This window comes from Siniperca chuatsi, linkage group LG18 (assembly GCF_020085105.1).
Source record: "Siniperca chuatsi isolate FFG_IHB_CAS linkage group LG18, ASM2008510v1, whole genome shotgun sequence".
NCBI classification, from domain to species: domain Eukaryota; kingdom Metazoa; phylum Chordata; class Actinopteri; order Centrarchiformes; family Sinipercidae; genus Siniperca; species Siniperca chuatsi.
This window is the reverse complement of record NC_058059.1, coordinates 12,520,213-12,539,861: the sequence shown is the minus strand read 5'-3', so window position 1 is coordinate 12,539,861 and position 19,649 is coordinate 12,520,213. Positions and strand designations below refer to the sequence as shown.

The 19,649-nt window shown below is 40.2% G+C and overlaps 1 protein-coding gene and 1 long non-coding RNA gene across 3 annotated transcripts in view; both read right to left on the bottom strand.

The window, feature by feature from the left end:
* The window catches only part of ric1 (RIC1 homolog, RAB6A GEF complex partner 1), a 41,728-nt gene extending 33,008 nt beyond the window's left edge, over window positions 1-8,720 (bottom strand). For both annotated transcript variants that reach the window (XM_044173120.1, XM_044173121.1), the window contains exons 1-2: window positions 8,059-8,720; window positions 2,040-2,147 (exon numbers count right to left, since the gene is read on the bottom strand). In XM_044173120.1, the coding sequence (XP_044029055.1) occupies window positions 2,040-2,147; window positions 8,059-8,199 (249 nt within the window). In that variant the 5' untranslated portion in view covers window positions 8,200-8,720. The remainder of the gene's footprint in view (window positions 1-2,039; window positions 2,148-8,058) is intronic.
* Window positions 8,721-12,219: 3,499 nt separating this feature from the next.
* Window positions 12,220-19,316, bottom strand: LOC122865134. Its single transcript, XR_006375403.1, has 3 exons — window positions 12,861-19,316; window positions 12,480-12,623; window positions 12,220-12,360 (listed from the first exon to the last, which is right to left on the bottom strand). It is a non-coding gene; the product is annotated as an uncharacterized LOC122865134 (long non-coding RNA).
* Window positions 19,317-19,649: the final 333 nt, after the last annotated feature.

Genomic DNA, 19,649 nt, shown 5'->3' with positions numbered 1-19,649 from the left:
CCACGTTTTCTTGTATCTGGAGGAGTCCATTGTTGAATTTTAACTGACAGTAACTTAAACAGCCAGTAGTACACTTACACTACAAATACTGCAGTGTTAACCTAAAGCACCACATGTGGATCTTAAATTGTTTTGTATGTGGCCAATACATTCCAGCAGCATTAAGCCTGGAGCTACTTGCGGCCTTCTGCAAGATGCACACCTGAAGTGATGACCATCCAGGTCAAAGCATGTCTAGCCTCAGGAATCATACATGTACACACATATATTCCTATTCTTACACAACTGAAACCTGCAGTACATCGATGCAGAAATCATAAATGATGATGATTGAGGGAAAAACCTGGAGTTAAGTTAATGAAACACTTTTGATTGGTCCTTCAATGACCACATGTACTGAATATATACTGAACACACAGCAAGTGCCAAGAAATCATTTTCAAGATTATTCATGGTGAATCAGTTACAATTGTCTCATCTTTTTCCCTAAAATATTATTTTCCTTTACTTTCCATTACCTGTACAGTTATTTTGTAGCACCTAAAGATTCTAACTTCACACTAATGTCACACCGTTGCTCACTGTGTGTGTGATTGAAAGTGAAGCTGTAACATGATGTAAAGAGCTCAGGGAGTGTGTTTCAGTTCCGCTCTCACAAAAATAAGACAAACTATGCTGTTTAGAACAGTGCAACACTTTCGTTTTTCTCTTTCTACCACTTGCTCATTCTACTGTGATGCACTACAGTTACAAGAAAGCTGCTTCTGAGGTGTTCTGCGACAGAACGATCCAGATAAAATCCTACTGTCAGTGATCGATCAATGTATTAAATCAAAGTGGTAACAAAGTGATTGAGAGAATTACGGTCACAGAAAGTGGAAATAAAACCAAACAGGTAAGACAGTCATTGTGCCTTTTGCGTAGAGCCGCAAGCTGTCGCGGTGCTTGATCAAGCACCTCTGTCTTCTTGTAACTAGGCACCCCAGGAGCACGGTGCACTTTCATTTCAACATGGACGCCAAAAGGTAGACTGGCCGAGCAGGTTCGCCTCGGCAAACACTTCTACCACCCTTTTTTGAGAGACCACAGGGACAACTAAATGACTCTCAGTTCATGGAGAGAGATCACCACCACACTGGCTAAATTATTTTTTTGTAGGAAAGTGTGGAAAAGTATGAGGGATAGCCATATTGGATAATGACATTCTTCCGATAACACTTGTTGACTTCTTGCTTATTCACATGATATTTTGCTTGTATGCCCCCTGGCGTGTTGGAGAATATTGCAACGGACAGCACATTAAGCATAAACACCTCTGAGCATGCTCGCACCCTTGTGGAGGTATGCGCCATGGTGTCTCGTGCGAGTATAAACAAAGCTTAAGAGGTGATTACAGTCTACCACACATAGCCGGACAGCACCTGACAACTGACCAATGGCTTATTAGTTTGTCGGAGCCCTTAGATGAGTGCAACACCTGAAGACTGTATGGGTGTGGGTAGGATTACAAAAACAATAGCTGTCATCAATTTTAACAGTTATGATGGTACACCACAGTTTAAGGTGCTCACAGGCGGAAATTTGCACAACTACCCATGGGTGCAGTATTTAATGTAATTATTTTATCAATCATGAATTTGACTTGACAAAAAATAGTGTTGTACTAATATAATTGACTGTTACTGGCAAAATAAATGGGGCATCTGATAAAGGCAATTTTGAAAATCATCTAACATTAGTATTATCATTACATGAAACATAATCATAGCGTTGTTGGTTGGTGTTGATGGTTTAATCATGATATAATGTTGAATCTCTACTGATTTGTAACATTTGAGGATAGAATTTCTGTGTCAGCACTTCAGTGAACGTTGATACAACAAAGTCACACTCTTTTTAAATTCCAGAGAATGGCAGTCAAATCTCCAGTATACTACTTTTGTAAGGGGTTTTCAAGTAATTCAGTTTTGTACAGGACATGGTACAAGACATCAATCAAACTGCATATATGAGATGAGATGGTGGAGTGGTGTACTTACCGCCACAGCTATCATGGAGTCGTCTGGTTTCCATTCTGCCTTCTGGTAGAAGCCAAACTGGGCCGCCGCCTTTGCAGACTCAATATAGCTGACTATCAAAACACTGGGCTGTGGGTGGGGAATAGGGATATGGGAAAGAAAATGAGCATGTTAAACATCCTGCAGGTCACAGGCATCAGAGTGCAACATATGATAACCAAACCCAAACAGAAAAAGCCCTGTCTACAATAGAAAACATAGTGTTACTGCCAAAAATGTCTGAAGATTGATATAAAAGTGTGGCCACATCACCCACAAATAGTTATATTTGAATGTAAGTGTGATTATTTATGACAGCAGTTTAATAATCCAGCTTAGATGTGAGAAAAGACTGCATGGCTAAAACACAGATTTATAAATCAGACAAGCCCTTGTGTTTTTGTCTCACATTGACATTAGTTTGGTTTCTAGCAAATTGTGATGGCTGTTTTTTTAGGCTCTCACTTTAAACTATCATTTTAACTAAAACCAAAATATACAACTAAAACCAACTGACTTTTAATTGCTCTAATGATGAGACTGCTGGAGCAATCTGTAAGTAACTAAACAGAAATTCTGGACACAGCAACACACCACCATTGATGAAAAAAATCTTGTATTTATTATTATATTATATTTTTAACATGTAGAAAGCACGATAACATTTTCAGTGCTGATTGGCAGTGATCTGCATTTGTCAACTAGTGTGCTGGAAGGGGATTTGTTGCCACTCATTTCATTTCCTCAAATGTTGGTTCTTTTGCAAAGAAGCAATACAGATAAGATTCTGTCCTGAAAGAATGGGATGGCTATGATACCTGCAAATTCTTACCTTGTGTGGCTCATTTAATCTTCAAAATATCTTTCAGCCAAGCAAACAAAAGCATGTTCAGGCTACTGTTTCCATTCAACACAGACAGATAGATGAATAGGCATACACAGACTGACTTTGCCTGAGGGTGTTGCCCTTAATTTTCCTCTACCCCTGAATCACTATGGTAGATATTTGTCTTGATCGCAGAACAATCACTACCAGTTCCAATCTCCTAATATAACACTACGAACAGTGACTATGGTATGTTTCTCTGCAGTCAAATGGGACTTACTAAGTAACCTCAGCAGGTGTTGAAACAGCTGTTGAAGAGGAGCACTGATAATGGAGCACCAGAAACCTCAACACCTGGCAAAGCCTATTCTTGAGTCATTGGGATTATTCAACAACCAGTTGGATCCCCCTGCAGATAATTTATAATTCATGCATTTTATAAACCTTTCTGGTTTTACTTATTGCAATTTTAATAGCACAGATTATTAATGAAGATGAATCACCTAATAGTGAGTCAAACTGTAAATGTAACTAGAAGAGTTGTATGACCGCTAATTTATTTTTTTTAGCAAGTAGCATTGCCAGTGAGACTGGTAAACATGTTTTTTAGCTTGTGGTGCTACAATTCTGGTAAGCTGTTTTGAATCAGTTGATCCTCTATCCTTCCAGACACAGGAACAGGAAGTAAGAAATTAGGAACTGCAGCATCAAAAGTATATGGTGGCTCTGCATTTTTTAAAGTAAGACAGCTAATTCTGTTTTCAGTTAGACAAGTAATAGTCTTTGACATTTCAGGAAAACCAGGACACTGTACACTGAATGGTTAGGTCAGGTGAAAAAAAGCAGAGAACTATCTTGCGTAATTCCAGCTATGCAACATTAGACCTCGTACCCAGTCACGGTAACAAGAGAGCAGGTTTTAAGAATTTCCACCCTACAGTGTCCCTTTCGTAGCATGAAATCTTAATAATGCCAACGATACCTGTACTGCTGAAGCTTGCTCAGTGGGAAACAGAGAAGGAAACCTCTGTCCTCGTTAGGAGTTGCAATAACATCAGATTACAATCAGAACAAACTCATTAGTTGTTCTGTAAGTTAAAGGAAAAAAAAATTTAAAAAAATCACACCAGAGGCAGCCTCTATGATTATATTTGGGAACGGGAGATGGAAACATAACTGTTATTATTGAATTAACAGTTCAAAATTATGACAGCTCAATGTAACCACATATAAATGAGGTTAAAGTCTTGAGTATTACCATTAATTTGATGTTTACTTCTACATCTGACAAACTCTTTAGAAATTGCTGCCCTAATCTTACATACAGAGGAGTAAAGAGTTTAATCCTATATCAGAATGCCGGGTGAGATGCTTCACTGGGCAATGCACTCGGAAAATATCATCAGCTAAAAATAATGCAGTTGCTTTATTGTTTGGCATAATAAACGCTAATGAAAAATTGTAAATATTTACACACAAAGGTCTTCTGGTACAACAATTAATTTAGATAATACATTTGTTTATGGATTACATATTACAAAACCACTCAACGCTTCTCTGCAGCTGCACTAATAGTTAACTGTACTGGCTTCCTTGGTCATTGCCCTCTACCTGAAAAAACACTCACATTCTCTCCTTTGTATCAGTACTTTCTTCCACAATGTTAATTTGTCATTTATACAATTAATCCTTCAAAGTTGAAACCAATGCTTGCTGACAGTTACTAAGGATGTTTGGATCAGTCAATGCAGATACAAATACATCAAACTTGATCTGCATTAAATATAAAGAGCAATTATATATTAAATATAAAGAGCAAAAGAAATAATCAGGAAAATAGTTTTGCTTATTAATGTAAGGATTCTGTCAAATCATCTAGCAATAACTCTGGTTATTGTACTTTTCAAGATATTGTTCAAAATTGTAAGTTTTGAAAAGTCACTCACTGCATCACCCAGCCCTGCAGGCAGGCAGGTGTACTGCCCACTAACACACAGGCAGACCTGCCAACAGAAAAAACTGGCCCAGAATGACCTGCGTTTGCATGACAACATCCGAAATAAACAACCAGTATACATTATTTTAACTGAGCTAAAACTGAAATGGTTTGTAGGTAGCAGTGACTCGAGCTCATGTAGTTCCCCTGCATTGCCACTTCCCATGCTCCACCACAATTACATAGTTAGTTGGTGTAACTGAAGAAATCCCAGGGGAGCATAGAGGATTACACGCACAACTGCGTGCACAACCATATGTGCAGATATATACACAATGCTGCTCATTTTTGGAAGGCACCAAGAGCCACTGTTGCATAACAGCGCCGCCACACCAATAAAACACCATCCATCCCTCTATTTCTTGACATCCTGCGCAGTATCCCCCCTCCCATTCAATTGTGGCAGGGTGACAGAACAGAACAACTACAAGGCTAAGCTACTGTGCTACACGGATTAAGTAATAGTGCCTTAAATTAACTATGCGGGCTCAGGTTGCACTGGCCGAGGAGAGATGGCATTAAAGAGAAAAGACCTGGTGGCAAAATGATGGCTGAGAGGAACAGCGGCAAGAAAGCTGGGAGGGAAAATGGCAGAAATTACAATCACCTTGATTCACCAAATAACCTGAGTTATATGCTGAAGTGTTGATGAGGGGAAACTTGCAGCAGAACATAATATCTATGTCGATACACTAAATCATGCTATGATATGAACCAAGACAGACAGAAATATAATTTTCTTAGCCTTTAGGATACATTTTCAAATTAGATAAATATTTCTGTTAAGAGACTTTTATAGTATAAATTATTTTCATCATTTCACTCAGCAATGACAAGTTGCTGTATGGGTTTGCTTTAAGAAATGTATTTACAAATTACAGTACTTGAGAAAATTGAGTAAACAAAAGCCTCCACTATATCCCTGTGTGTAGAGTTGGGCTAGATGAAGTGACATTACATAATGTTTATAAAAGATGTGAAATGTGCATGTCAAGGGGTAGAAGTTGCTCCAATGGACATTCCTGACAAGGTCCTTTTTCTGGACGCCTCACTGATACTCACAAGCAGGCAAAGTTCTTAAGAAAGAGGGGAAGGGAAACATGGTCACATCCTGTGTGGGCCTCAGGAAATCAACAGTGACCCTTGTGCATTGTTGCTACAACTCAATAATATACAAGCTGCGTGGAACACAGAACACTGCTATAAACAATGCGCTTAACTGCAAGTTATCAAATCAAATAGCTCCTCCCCATATCAGCATGGCAAAATCTGATGTATTCAAACAAATGTGGACAGGAATGTACAGTTCACAGTGCTCACAGCACAGAGGGGCTATACTTGGAATTACATAGGACTTTTCTACTATATCAACTGCTGGTGCTGGCACTGGAAACAGTCCTGAATGGGGAATCACCAAACATTTCATGAGCCATTCTGTATTTTCACAAAATTTAAAGTTGAACTATGACTTAACTAGGTACTTGAGTGCCTTGGTAATAAATGGCATGACAGCCACACAGGCAGAGAACATTTTTGTCTGGAAGTTAAAATATCTTGTGAGCAAATAAATACATATAGAAAATGGTGAAAATAGAATCTGTAGTAGCTGCCACTATCTCACACATTGCCTCAATGTCCGGGTCAGTTGAGAGTCTATATCCTACTACAAAAAGTCAAAATCATTTTCTGTACTGGACTGTTCATCACTTTTTACAGTATTCGTAGGGTACTTTTTCAACTTTTTGTCAACTTGTTAATGACTTGTTCCACTGTTCTGGAAAGTATTGCTTCCTCGTACATCTCCTCCCAGCATACACCTGGCTTTTCTTAGAAATGTTTATTATTTGCATTGCTCTAATGAAAAATATTGCCAGTAAAGCATTCATCTATTTGACAAACAACTGACTGACAGTATTGTTATTAATTTCTATACATTTTCCTCCCAAGTCTGACCGTAAATGTCACCTCACTGCTCACACTGATTCTGTTCAGCTAGCACGGATGCCATTTTTATGACATTACCCTGCACTGTTTTGGACATGACAGTGATAAAAAGAGGGTTCACAATTAAGTAAGAGAACCAGTTTAGGCACAGAACCCTCTTTTGTGAAGTCATAGCTAAATTCATGACTTACATCCTACTGATAAAGGCCTTGGCTCAAGATCACCTGTAAAAAGCTATCCTCCTGTAGAAGACAACGTCATAATACAGAAAGAGAACCACATTGGCCTTCAACTACACAGAGGCCATTTAGAGAAAATATAATCCATCAGTACACAAGATGTCGTTGAAAAGCAACTTTGTTTTCAAGTCACTATGCCATTTTCCTTTATGTTGATGTTGTTGTGGAAGAACAATGGAAAATAAAGGCATCTAATTACATAATTGTTTACATTAAACATTTTACTCTGGCAGTCTAAAAGATCTTGAATTAATGTTGAGCTGCTGCCTGACATACCACAACATGCGGTCAGTGAGTATATGTTTTGAACTCTACTAGAAATCCCATGCGGATAATGATTTAAACCTTGAACTTGTGGATCCTTTTTCGGCAGGGTGATAAAAATTGAAAATTTTACCAAAACTACTGAATGTACCGGAGAAACTCAACCAGTTTCCCCTTAGTGGGGAAGTGTAAGCTGCCCTTAGTCTGGCATAAAGCATTCATCAGGTGAACAACAGTTCCTGTGGCTGAGAGGATGAAAAGCCACCAAGCCCTTGTCGTGAATGGGGGAACTACGCACGTGAAATGCCATTCAGATACAACTTAGTGACACATTGTAATGCTAAGCCTTCGTGAAAGGCACACGTATACGGATATACTCAAACTGTTATTATGCGTAACAATGCCACCTGTCATCTACGTAGCTACAGTAATAGGCGTCAAGGTAAATACCTTCAGGTCGCTCTTCAATAACCACTCCATTGTTGCTCTCCATGTTTATGTATTAATTATCCTTTTAATAAACATGAAGGACAGGCAGGGAGATTGCTACGTAAGTTAGTGCAGATTTTGTTTGAAAATAAACGATGGCGATTATAGCTGGTAAAGCAGGGTTAATCGCGTATATTGTGTGCAACATGCTCATGCTAGCTAAAATGAGCGTAGCACTGCGCGCACTGTTTTTGTCGGGACAGCTGAGTTCATGAGCATGACTGAACCGAAACTGCAACTTACCCGACTAAACCAGATGCTGAGCTGTGTCTCCGACAGGACGGCGAAGTAAAACCTCTGGGAGCTGGGCTGGATGTGAAAGGGCTCCTCTTCACTCCTCAGCGGACAAAGCAGCCTCCGAGGCCAGCCGGTTAGAAAATACATGACGGCAAACTCACTCCGCTTCCAAACAGTGTCGCAATGCCAGATAGTCGGTGCCCCTTGTTCCTCCAAATGTATTTTAATCCAAGTGAGTCATGGGCGCTGTTTCCGTAAAAATTAAAACTTTAAATAGGTGCATGCAGTCCAGAGTTAACACTGGTCAGGTTATCAATCCATGAATGCAGTACACTAAGATCCCTGCAGCCGATGGAGCAACACAGCTAACCCTGGGCTAGCATTGGCTTTCCAACTCGAAGCTAATGAGCTGTCCAAGGCAACGACACTAACCGAAAACAAAAGCAACCAGACCCGCAGCGACACCATACAGCACCAAACAGCGTACTGCGGCTGACAAATGGATCGATTAACTTTCGCTCCCTCTGCGATGTCAATTGGTATGATGTCTGGACCAACGGTGTTTAATATCGGTAAAGCGTCCAGTTTTCACTCCTCTGTGCCTCACCGTCGCCATCTTTACAAGCGTCTGTCTAACTCAAAGCTGATTGGCGACGACGAAGACGTTTGCGTCGTGTTGACATGTGACGTCACCTCTCCGTTATGTGAAACCGTAGTTGAAACGCGGTTGCGTTGAAGGCAACATGGCTCGATGCTGACATATGTTGGTGTAAAGAAACCATGCAGGGAAAACACATATCCGCTCTCACATTGCAGGATGAAGTGCAAGCTGTGCAACTGTCCGTGGAAAAAAACTTTACATGTCATGCTGCAATCTGTCTTTCACCACTATAAACAAATTTAGTTGAATTTAAGAGGATATAAGGGTGTGATATGAGAATTTAATGAGCACTGCTTTCCATACTAGAAATACAACCACGGTTTTAAATGAGGCACTCAGTCAAGCATAAATTATTAATATGAATGAGTATAAATTTGTTATTTTATTTCAAAAACAACTATGTGTGTTTGTGTGCATCTTAAGACATGGTTTAACTTGTAACTTGTTATATTGTTTTATGACCTCACAAAGCACGTTGATGTGGACTGGTATGAAAGAAATTAACTCAGTTTTTATATATATTCATTGTAATGGTTTTCATGCATTTAGTCGCCATTTAGAAAAGAAGGGTCAATTCAAAGATTGACGAGGTGTTTCGCATGACATTTGCGGCACCATAAAAATAGTAATAATGTTCTTTAATAAATGCTATTACATGTATTGGTACCATTCTATAACTGAACTTTGAGACTTTTTAACCGTGTCACACAAAAAATGATTAAAATAGTGCAGCAAAAATATCATGTTTGGGTTAAATAGCTGAAATAAACAAAACAAGTTGTCCAAAATCAGAACCTGGGGAATTAGACTGGGGACCCCAGTGTAATTCTTATATTTTTATACTGTGGTGTTACTACTTTTACCCGAGTGAAAGATCTCAATACTTCTCCAGCCACTGTTGTTGCTGGTTTAAAATGTCAGCAACTGAACAAAAGTCATTTGTCACGTTTTTCTAAATTCAGAGTATGATGGTGAAAAAAAAAAAGCATCTCATCATCAGATTGTGGCCCTCAGACTAAGAAAACAGATCAAGCACCAAAACTGCTGGTTTCTACAACTGCTCTGGCTCATGATTTGTACAACATAACAACAAATTATTGATTCATCAACCCTGAGGAATGCAGTGTGGTGTGATCACAGCCGCAGCCACAGAGCAGTCTAGGGTTCTGCGCCAGAACAGTTGAGTAGGGTTAATTTTCGTGCACACAAGGTTGAAGAACAGCACTTTAAAAACTTGGTTCCACTGCGGACACAGTACTGTTCACCTGCTGTATCACAGCCTCAGACAGACTCGGTCAGAGATACAATTACACTTAAAACCTCATATTCCAAATATTCCACACAAAAACAACTTGAACTTGTTTCAGGATTAAGTTAAACACTTTTCCAGTTTGGTTGGCAACACCACAAATTCTGTAATGCTTATTCCAGCATTTCACTGAAGCTCAATCGCATTCTGCGAAGTATGATATTATTATGCAAAACTTTATTTTTTCAAATATCTGCAGCATTAAATCAAATGGAAATAAAACTTGTCCCGTTCCGTTTTCTAATTCATTTTTTTTTTACTTAGCCTGAATCAGCAACATTAAAATGTTGCATAAAAATTACAGTATTAAAACAGACATGGCATTAACCCCACCAGCACTATAAAGTGGCATGTAGCTCTTAAAACTCACAGATCAAAGTTTTGACTGCCTGACAGCTGATTTTACAACTGACAAATACTGCTGATTGTCATTCAACTTAAAATTTGTAACACGACTGTGATATAAAGTCTGGTGTTCAACTTTATCTACCCACTGTACACTACATACACGTTTGTTCATGCAGATTTACACCAAAACTCCACCCAGCCAGGTTCCCAATTAAGGAAATGTATATTATCAGAAAAATATCTGTAAGTATCAAAAGTAAAAGTACTCATTATGCACAATGACGCCATGTATACTGTATGCTATGCCATGCTATAACAGCTTTAATTGACTGTATTTGGTTTTCATGGTCCGGCTATACCTCTCCCTCATCCCTAGTGTGTCCAGCTGTTGTCCTTTGTGTCCCCTGTTGGTTTCTGTGTATGTGTGTGTATCAGTTCATGTCCATCCCCTGCAACCAACTACCAATCAACCCTTGCCACCAAGCCTCCTGCACACCTGCGATCCAATCATCCATCTCGAGCAGTATCTTACCCCAGCTCTCCTCTCCAGTCTTCCCCAGATCGTCAGTTAACTTAAGTGGTACAGACACACGGTCAAGTCTTCGTCCTGTTGCTTCCTTGTCTTTGAATATCCTGGTAACCTGCGTTTCTCCTTGTGTACCGTCTGCCAGGACTTACACTCTTATGTGTATTTGTTCGCTGATAACCTGCCTGCCCGCCTAGACTCCGTGGCAACTCAAGACTGCCTGCCAAACCAGACATCACAGTGAGATCTCTGTCTACACTCAATCCACTCTGCTCTTTGTGTGTGAAATAAACAGTTTTAACTTTGAGTCCTCGTCTGAGTCCTGCTTTTGGGTCCTGAGCTTTCAATAAAATAAATAAAATAAAAAAAGAACACTACAAAACTCAGGCTGAAATTCTGCTGATTCAGTTTCACTCTGTTCAATATACAAAAGACAAGACTTGTTCTTTTGTAACAGTGGTTTTTCATGTGAAACCCACCTGCCCTGGCATTGAAGTTATAGTCATAACCCAAAATAGTTAAGTTAGGTGTTAAGATTGGTGTATGCTTGCAATACTTTGTTGCATCACTCAATACATTTTTACACAACCAATTTACCTTCTAGAGTTCCCTTCCTCCAACATTAGGATTGTTAAAAAGTCACTTTAACAATAGCATTCAAACAAAGTTGATGCTTTACTATTAAAATTTGATTTTCAACATAAAAAAAAAAAATCTACAGTCAAAGATTTCCCAATGTCAGTGTGCCTCTTTACACCATGTCTCCTATTCACAGTGTGCACCATAACAGTAAAACAAAGTCAATTACAGCTATTATAGCATGGTACAGTATATATGGCATCATTGTACACAATGAGTACTTTTACTTTTGATACTTACGGATATTTTTCTGATAATATACATTTCCTTAATTTGGAACCTGGCTGGGTGGAGTTTTGGTGTAAATCTGCATGAACAAACGTGTATGTAGTGTACAGTGGGTAGATAAAGTTGAACACCAGACTTTATATCACAGTCGTGTTACAAATTTTAAGTTGAATGACAATCAGCAGTATTTGTCAGTTGTAAAATCAGCTGTCAGGCAGTCAAAACTTTGATCTGTGAGTTTTAAAAGCTACATGCCACAGCTACAGTGACCGAAGAGGCCTAGCAGAGCTGCATCAGTCCAACTGCTGAATTATTTAACCATCAAGAAGAACAGTGTTGAACGCCATTACTGCATATGCCAAACGCAGAAAAGAACTGCACTAACAAAGAGGTACAGTGGTCACAAATTGAAAGTTATCAGGATATGTCAGCTTCTGATTTACACTGCAATACAACATAATGACCCACCTCAGAAGCAGAAGTACTTATGTTGTGTTTAATATCCCTATACAACTGTAAGCTGCTCTGTACTTTGTTTATCTGAATATAAACAAAATAGATGGTCACGTGCATCATTTCTGGGCACCTCATTTCATACTGGGAAAAGAAAAAAAAATTATGTTTTGCATTTACACACAATGCACAAGTTATTGACAAAAATGTGCACGTACTGTGTTCAGATGTGACACATGTTGCCTTTGTATTTCACGCCTCACCTTCAGTGTGACATCTCTGTATTCTGTCTCATCTTCAAAGTTGTTCAGGTACAGCAAGACCTTGCAGCTCCTTGAAGAGTTGCAGAAGTAATGTTTACAAATACACCCCACATGTACCTGTTTCTGGTGTTACTTCACAGACCTCTACAGGAAGAGAGAGAGAGATACAGGAAGTAGAGGATAACCATTAGTTAGGACTTGACTAACACATGTCACATGTAGTGTATCGTTTGTACGTTCAGTTGCTGAATAATACAGCTGTCACGTCCTGTGAATTCCAGCAACAAAGGGAGGAGGCCCCCAAACGCAGACAAACACACGTGGCAAAGCAGGTACATTGAAAGGAAATTTACTTGAGGCTGTGGTCACGAACATGCTTACAGGTTAACAGGAAGTCATTCTGAACAGTCAAACAAATCTAGAGCCGTGAAGCTGGTGAGCAGGTCAAAATCCAGGAATAGGTAACAAGGAAAACCAGGTAGCCTCAGGATCGGGTTCAGGTTCAGATGACTGGACATCATTGCCAATCTGGCAAAGTGTGGGTGGAAATGTGGTAAATATACTGCCAGGTTGATTAGGGAAATGGGAAGCAGGTGAGTGTGTGCGGTGAAGGTCAGGTGCTGGGAAAGAGGCTACTGCTGGGCAGGAGGGAGTGGCTGGATCTGAAATAACAGGGGGCTGGGGCAGGTGGGAAAGTCTGAGGGCATCTGGTGGATTGATGGAGAATGGCAATGCATGGGGCTGGGGAAGTGAGAGGGCCGAGGCAGACTTTGTGAAACACATTCTGATATTCTTACTCAACGTGATACATACTCAAACACCACTATGCAATGTCTGAAGAAACACCAAGAAGGTAGATAAATGATAACAGAGCTAAGCACCTTTGTCGACTACGTGAAGTGCATACATACACACCACACACAAAAAGGGAAGACAGGAGCTTCTTTTAGTTGGCTGGATTTATCACCTATTCTTATAAAACATCCTTCATTAAAAACAAAACTTCTCAATGGGTGGAAAACAACTTATTACAAGCACTCTCGTTAGTTTAATTGAGCAGCTTTTTCATGCACTTAAATCAGTGACTCTGCATTCACTAAAGTGGAGTTTGGATTAGGCAGACAGCCACTTACTAGTAAAGCATATATTATAACGGGTGTATAAGGTGTAACTAACAGCTTTATAAATAGTCAATCATATAGATAATATGCCATTTATTAAAATAAATTTTGGGTTGCCAGGTTAAAGTGAGAAAACATGACTCTTAATGACTTTCTATTAAGATGTCATGTATGCAGTTATGTTAGCCAAGTTATTAAAGGGTTAAGGAGTCATACAGTAGGTGGCGGTAAAATGCATACAGTTGTTTACCAACTGCCAGAAAGGCCCGTGATTTGACTGCAGATTTGGAGTGGAAGAGAGTGGATAGGCGGAATTGGATCTTCGATTAGTTTTTTGACTTACGGTTGGCATAAACTGGTTTGTGACTGGATCGGGATTGCAACACAGGTAGAAAATGATGAAGACAATGTGGAGGAAGAGGTAAAGGAAATATGAGACAAGATGAGGTGGTAAGGGCGTCTGCCAGCCAGAGCAGTAAAAGAAGCTTAGACGAGAATAGTTCAGATGAAGGTAACCGGGTTGTTCGCAGGAAGGTGCAGAGAGGAATTTAAAATACTTTAATTCAGGAGGGAAGATGAGCAGGTGAATAAGCCCAATAGCATTATCTAGGGAGCTGAAAAAGTTAGAAGTAGAAATGGCCAAGATTCTTTGAGATGGGAATCTGTTGATAAAATGTAGAGATGAAGAACAGAGAAATAAAGCTTTGCATGTTGAAAGTATTGGCAAAAGAACAGTGTAAAAGGAGAGTTCTGGGTGAGATTAATGTTACCCAGGGAGTGATAACAGGCATTCCCATTGATGAAGATATAGAGAAACTCAAACGAAGTATTCATGGAGGTGAGGAGACTAAAGAGATTGTTAAAGACAATCAATGGTGAGAGAGTAGAAAGTTTGTCAGTGCTTCTCGAGTTCCAGGACTTGGTACTTCCAGATAAAATAAAGATAGGCTGTATGAGTTTCCCAGTCAGGGCTTATGTTCCTCCTCCAGCGTTACAAGTGCCAGAGGAATGGGTATATAGCGATGTTCGCAAAGGGAAGCAAACATACCAGGACCAAGTGGTAGACCTCGGGCAGACATGCGCCGAGCTGAGGACCTCGGGCGGACGGCCCGGGTAATAGACATGTGCTGAGCTGACCGCCTGAGGTCTGTGACGAAGATTGACACCCTCCTTAGGCCTGGTGTAATGCCGGTGGCATAGGAGGAAGGCCACCGGAGGCGAAGACGGAGAGTCACAGTGAGACCTTCTGGAGGCCGGAGGCGAAGACGAAACCCCTCAGGAGGCCTGAGGCGGGAACCCCCTGGAGGCCTGTCAACCAGCTCAGGGACCGGCGACGGTACAGCAGGGGAGGGGGCCGGTAATGAGACGTCAGGACTGAGAACCGGCTTTGGAACAGCATGACATGGATTCGGCGACGGGACTTCAGGACGGGGAGCCGGCGTCTGGACAGCAAAACAGGGGGCTGCTGCGATCCAGCAGGGCAGCGGAGAGGAGGCGCCAAGACAGCAACATGCTGAGGTACCTCCTGGCTAGCAGGCTGAGGTGCTGACTGGAGACCAGCAAACCGGGGTGCAGGCTGACGACTGGTGGGTCGGGAGTCAAGCCAGGAACCGGGAGCAGACACAAAGATCTTGGCCCACTCAGGAAGGCCAGGGCGTGCAGGAGACAGCAAAACGCGCGGCAGCTTTGACTGTCAACCTGGACTGCTTGCTGTTGGCTGTTCCCCAACTCTCCAGCCAACTAGAAAGGTCCAACACCAGTTCTTTCAACTCGTCGGATCTGGTTTCTGCTGGGTCCATGTTGGCCAGATCGTTCTGTCATACGAGTGTTTTCTGAACCCAAATGCAGAAACACACGGAACAGAGCTGGGTATAGTTGGAATGATCTTTATTGTGCAGATAGTTATTGGTGTACGAAGTATTCGGCGTGGTTCGTGGCCGCCCCGAGGACTCGACCGGACCGGGTCGGGGATGAGACTGGCAGCGCTCCGGACGGAGACGAGGTGAGCTGGTTCTGGGATGGCGAGCGTAGGGAGAAGGGCTGGGCTGGCCAGGCGGTGAACCCTTGAAGCCTGGCGTTTAGTTCGGGAAGGCGGCTGGCTCCGGAGGCGAGGTTGGCGTGGTACAGATGTCCAGAAGATCCAAGTGCTGACTGAGGCTGTGATCGCCGGCAGAGCGTGAGTCTGTGACAGAGATAACCGGAGTTACTATCAAGGCAGAAACAAAGAACAGTTTACACTTCTCTTACTTGACGTTCATGCCATTACGAGGTGCGCGTACACATGTACGGAGGACGATCTGGCGTCGGTAGTGCGGAAGAGCCCGGTAGATAAGCGGTGTAGATTGATGATGATTGAAGTCAGGTGCGCCGGCGATCAGCAGCAGACAGGAGATCGGGAAGCCAGACCAGAACACTGACACTCACACATATGCATACACAACAACGGACAGGGGACAGCCAGGAAAGACAAGGAAGGGAAAAAACACTAGAGTACACAAGGATCAGGGGACATAGTGACTCACTATGACATAGATAATGTACAGGCTAAATGTTGTAATTGTGGTGGCCAGCGCAGTGCAGCATTTTGTGCAAAGACAAAAGGGAATGGAAAAAACAGACAAAACCAGTCAAAATTCATGACGATGAGGAGGGCAAACTACAGAACTGACAGTAGATAAGCTGGTTTTGTTCACTGCTTACGTAATCAACTGTGCAGATCAAATGAAACACAAAACAGAGAAATCCCTTCAAAAATAATTGTGAAGGGAGCTGAAAAATTCTTGGCTATGAAAGATCTATCGTGGGAACAAATCAATAAAAAAAACTTGAGGCAGAAGGGAAATCGGGGGTGTTGGGAGAAAGAACCTAATGATTATTCGCCAGCAAGGAGTTTAAGAGCAAATTGTCAGGAATTTCTCAGAAAGAAACCGGAAATAATATGTATTCAAGAAACATGGCTTAAGCCAGCATTAGATTTTGTAATTAAAGGATATGATAGTATATGCAGAGACAGGGAGGGAGGGAAATGGAGGAGGCTGTATAGTATTTGTGAAACAAGAAATGCAATATAGAGTATTGAAGAAAAGAAAAGATTGGCAAATGATAGTAATGGAAGTTTGGACAAAAGATGACTATTAAAATAGTACATTTTTACAATCCTTGCAAACAGCTTTCATTAGAAGTACTGGAGGAATTAGCTGTAAATCTAGAAGGAAAAGTTATTTATTGTGGAGATTTTAATGCTCACAGTACATTATGGGGTAGCTATAATGATAGAAATGGAGAGGTGATTGAAGAGCTAATGGAAATCAGGAATCTAATATGCCTCAGTGATGGAAATGGTACCAGAACTGATGTTAGAAAGGGTACAGAATCAGCCATAGATCTTACTTTAGTGTCAGAAACAGTGGTGGGTATTTGCACATGGGAAATTGTAAGAGAAACAACAGTAGGAAGTGACCACTATCCTATATTAAGGGAAGTAGGGCTGAGTGCAGAAGAATATGGTATTGGAGGAGTAGATCGATGGGTTTTCAGCAGTGCTGATTGGGAACATTTTAAGAAGATTAGTGATAAAGAAATGCAAAAAGTTGATGTTAATCAAGATGTTGATGAACTAAATATTTGTTTGTGAAGCCATTCTAGGGGCAGTAAAGCAACAATTTAAAGGAAAGGAGGTAAGCATAAAAGGAAAATCGTACCATGGTGGACAAAGGAATGTGAAAATGTAATAAAATCTCGAAATAAAGCTTTTAGAATTTTAAAAAGAACTCACAATTTTCAGAATCTTATTGAATGTAAAAGGTTGAAAGCTAAGGTAAGGAAAACAATTAAAAATGCAAAGGAGTTTTTGAGGAAGTTTTGTAACTCAGTAGGAAGAGAAACAGAAATTGCTTAAATTTGGGGAATGATAAAAAGAATGAATGGAGTTAAAAGAGAGTATGGATGTCCAGTCTTAGTGGTCAATGGAACTACAGCTGTGACAGACAAGGAGAAAGCAGAGATGTTGGCACAAACTTTTGTTAAAATTCACAGTTCTAATAATAATAGTGAAGAGGGGCAAAGAGAAAGGGAAACTACAACAGCTGAGAATAAGGAACTATTACAGCAAAATGAAGATACCAATGATTTAACAAATATACCATTCACAAAGGCAGAACTGAATCATGCTCTCAGGAAAACCAAGATGTCAACACCAGGGAAAGATCAGATATGTTACACTATGATAAATCATGTTAGTGAATCATCTAAGGACATTCTACTGGAACTATATAATAAGGTTTGGGAGAAGGGAAAATTGCCACGAGTCTGGAAAGAAGTTGTTGTAGTTCCGATACGCAAGCCAGGAAAAGATTGCACAAACCCAGGGAATTATAGGCCTATTGCCTTAACCTCTAATGTATGCAAAATAATGATTAATGTAAGGTTGATGTATTATATGGAAAGCAAAGGCTATGTATCAAAATATTAAAGTGGATTCAGAAGAGGTAGAAATACCATGGACCCTGCTTTATGTTTAGAACACGAAAGCACAGTTTAATAGGGAAAGCATGGTGGCCATCTTTTTTGATATAGAGAAGGCCTATGATATGATGTGGAAGGAAGGATTCTTAATTAAACTAAGTTAATTAGGGGTTAAAGGCCTAATGTATAGGTGTATCAAAGACTTTTTATATGGAAGATTGATTCAAGTAACAATCCTGTGTTATCTTCTATTATGATAAATTATGTTTTTCTGAATTTGGAGAATGAGATGGGATTCTCTGTTTTTGCGGATGATGGGGCAAAAGGGAAAAGAGGTAGGAATTTGGAATTTGGTGTGAAGAAAATACAGGAGGCTATTGTTAAAATAGAAGAATGGTCATTTAAGTGGGGACTTAAAATCTCAGTAGACAAAATAAAGACAATGTTCTTTACACGAAAAAGAAATGACAATAATTAAAAATTAAAATTATATAATCAAGAATTGGAGAGAGTGAAACAATTGAAATTTCTAGGGTTGTGGTTTGATGAAAGAATCACATGGGCAGAACATATTCAGAAGGTAATTGATAAGTGTAAAAAAGTATTAAATGTAATGAGATGTCTGGTGGGAAGTGAATGGGGTGCAGAGAGATCAGCATTGAAAACCATCTACATAGGATTAATAAGATCAGTATTAGATTATGGGTGTTTAGTGTTTGGATCTGCAGTACATCCCTCAGAAAGTTAGACAACATTCAACATCAGGCAACAATGTTCAGGTGTCATTAGAATAACCCCAACATCAGCATTAAAAGTGGAAATTGGAGAAATGCCACTGGAATTAAGGAGAATACAGCTATCTTTAAACTACTGAGTTAATTTAAAAAAAAAGGACACAATGAAGATCATCCAATGCAAGATACACTAAGGAAAAGGAGAGGAGAGAAACACAAAGTTTTGGATGGATAATTGAGCAGAAAGCAAAAGAACTAGGAATAACTGAAACAAACATTAATCCAACAGTACTACTCCTTGTAATACATCCTTGGATACTCCCTGACCCAACTGTAGATCTCACATTGCTTGGCAAAAAGAACAAAGATAAGGAGCTTATTTTACATCCACAGCTAATGGAAAACTACATGCCATCTTGGACAGTGTCCCCCACCCACTCCATGAAGTGCTGGTCAAACAAAGGAGTACCTTCAGCGGAAGACTCATTCCCCCAAAATGCACCACAGAGCACCACAGGAAGTCATTCCTGCCTGTGGCCATCAAACTCTTTAACTCCTCCCTCTAAGTGTCAGTCTGTATGACCCTAAATCATTATACTGGACATTGATCATTACATCTCTGCAATACTTACTTACTGTATTTTAATGTATTATATTTTTTGCTTAGTACTTCTATTCCTGTGTGCACTGACGTGATAGTGAGCAGCTGTAACAAAAGAGTTTCCCCTCGGGGATCAATAAAGTATTTCTGATTCTGAAACAGTACATTATGTAAAATAGGAAAACAATACAGGACGATGTACATTCTGTGATCAAGAAGAAACTTTAGAACATGTTATGATTTACTGTCT